A 2,798-nucleotide genomic window follows, 5' to 3' on the forward strand; every position below is an offset into this window, starting at 1 on the left:
TATATATATATATATATATATATATATATATATACATACATACATATATATACACAAACATGTATATATGTATGTATGTATATATACTTATACACATATATATGTATATGCATAGATACCCATACGAAGAAGCTAATTCAATATCTCTAATCAATACTGAAAGCATTGACGACCAAAGTTAATTACAGGTGTGTAGTGAATAAGCTAAACCAACGATACATCTGCCACACCTTGGATTCCACTTGTCTGTACATGAGTCTAAAATGGATCGTCTTCATGGTCGTTGAAACTACTAGAAATAAAACTGAAATTCCAACAAATCTCACCCAATCTTCTTCATAGATAATGGACTCACCAGAGATTTTCTTGGAAACACATTTTGATTTCGTTTATTCCTTTATTTATTAATTATTTATTTTTTCTCATTTTTGCCTATTTTCCCTTCCGGTGAAATGTGGCTGACACCCTCACTGGACATAGAGGACACGTGTACTAAACACGCACAATTACGCATTTATATATATATATATATATATATATATATATATATATATATATATATATATATATATATACACTCACATACATATTTCTGCGATCGACTTTGTTTTTTCACTCTTCTGGATCGAGAGAATTTCATGCGAGTTGTATACTGAGATAAATTTATTGGGGACAACCACTGAGTTCGAATCTTACTTGGGTATCGAAAAATGTAAGGTTAAGCACCAACCAGCCAACATACCATCCAACAAGCCAACCCACCAACCAACTACCCAATCAACCAATCAATACAGAGATCGATATTAATGAAACAGACCTCCGCCCTATTACACCCAACAATCTCTATTCTTGTAACAATGTTAGAAATTCACATTATTATTATTATTATTATTATTATTATTATTATTATTATTATTATTATTATTAAGGCGAGCTGTCAGAATCATTAGCTGAGCGGCATTTTGTCCGTCTATACATTGAGTTCAAATTCCGCTGAGGTCGACATTGCCTTTCACCCGTTCGGGGCCGATAAAACAGGTACCAGTTGAATACTAGGGACGATGTAATCGACTTAACCCCTCCTCTCGAAACTGTAGAAAGGGTTATTATTATTATTAATGCTATTTTAATCACGCATAGTGTACTATTACCGAAAACTGTGCTATATGGATTAAATTGTCTCGAGTGTTTATTCTCAGTAACGTCTACTTATACCGTTCGTCGTCTCTCTTTATATATAAATAGCAGAAATAGCAGTCAAAACACCCTCATATCAGGCACACCGCACAGGCTCATACAAAATATAACGGACTTTGTATAAATGTAGTCATACTTATAGAATTAAGACGAGAAGGCCACGGTCGAAAAGCCTTGGTCTAAACAACAACAAAAACAATCTATTATATACATGTATAACCGGATCTACCCTTTATACATTGCAGAAATGGGTGGATTACGTGTCGTGAGTTGCTTCGTACCAGAGAGGCTTTCGTTAACGAAATCTATGTTCCCAGAGAGTCTAACCATGGCCAACTCGTATGCTTTTTACATGTCCTGAAATGAATACATTTTCCAACATGTTCTTCCGTGATTTTTACTGACAAGATAAGATTTGAGGTGGATTTTCCTTCTATTTCGAACAGCCTGTGGGAACGTGTAGAGCCTCTCTCGCCGTGGCAGTGGTACTTTCAGGGTCTCCGTTTCAATGAAAGATGCACACAAATGTAGGGTACGGCACAGCATGCAATCGAAACCAGATAAACACACACACACACACACACACACACACACACACACACACACACACACACACACACACACACACACACACACACACACAGAGGCATACATAAAAAAAACAGCGTTTAGATATCAAAATACAACGAATGAATGACAATTGTATAGTTCGTTAGATACACAGCCACACACACCTGCAGATGTATACATACATGTGTGTGTATATATGTGCGTGTGTGTGTTTGTGTATGTGTATGCATGAATATAAAAATTATGTGTTTGCAAACGCACACACACACAAACTGATAAGCACAAATTGATAATTGGTAAAATGTACAGGTATTAACTCTCACACGCACACACATTATTCACATGCACATACATAGACCCGTAGAGGCATGCGTACAAACAAAGCTATATCGTATACTATCTTACATATATACATACATGCACACACACACACACACACATATGCATATTTTAGTCAAATATAGAGTGCTGGGTTCGTTACGAGGGAATAAGTGGTGAAGACAAGAATATGTTTGCGTCTTTTTAACCAAAATAATAATAATAATAATGATGCCGATAAGGTGAGGAGGGGTGAACCTACCTGCCTGCGCCATGGTCGACCACCGTGGGCTGCATCCAGTTCCTTGCAGGAGGTAAATGTCCAGAAAGCGGTTCTTCTTTCATCGGTGGTAGCTGGACAGACACTCGCCGCTGCACAGTGTCCTGAAGGGTGAACATCAAAATGTCAGCCCCCTGCTCATAGAAGAGAGGGGTGCCAGACGGGGTCTGTTTAGTGAGAATTTTCCCTGATTTTCGGGAACAACTTTTTTAAGAATCTGCTTTTACACACTTTCGATTTCCGACAGTGAAAAAAATTCTCCGTCAGAAACGAACAAAAAAAAAAAAAGTAATAAATAAACCAAACAAAAATATGGACCAATTTCAAAATGAGGCGTGTGTATATTTATATATTATATGTAATTATTCATACATGTATATTTGTATATATAATATATATATATACATATATATAAATTATATATTTATTATTA

General features: G+C 36.0%; 1 protein-coding gene across 5 annotated transcripts in view; it reads right to left on the minus strand.

Moving 5' to 3' along the window:
- LOC106878716 (transcription factor COE1) overlaps window positions 1–2,753 on the minus strand; it is a 341,839-nt gene extending 339,086 nt beyond the window's left edge. Inside the window, exon 1 of one of the 5 annotated variants that reach the window (XM_014928021.2) lies at window positions 2,348–2,753. In XM_014928021.2, the coding sequence (XP_014783507.1) occupies window positions 2,348–2,484 (137 nt within the window). In that variant the 5' untranslated portion in view covers window positions 2,485–2,753. The remainder of the gene's footprint in view (window positions 1–2,347) is intronic. The other 4 variants (XM_014928022.2, XM_014928020.2, XM_014928024.2 and 1 more) reach the window with 4 other exon arrangements.
- Between the last annotated feature and the right edge of the window lie 45 nt (window positions 2,754–2,798).

This window comes from Octopus bimaculoides, chromosome 22 (genome assembly GCF_001194135.2).
Source record: "Octopus bimaculoides isolate UCB-OBI-ISO-001 chromosome 22, ASM119413v2, whole genome shotgun sequence".
Classification (NCBI taxonomy): domain Eukaryota; kingdom Metazoa; phylum Mollusca; class Cephalopoda; order Octopoda; family Octopodidae; genus Octopus; species Octopus bimaculoides.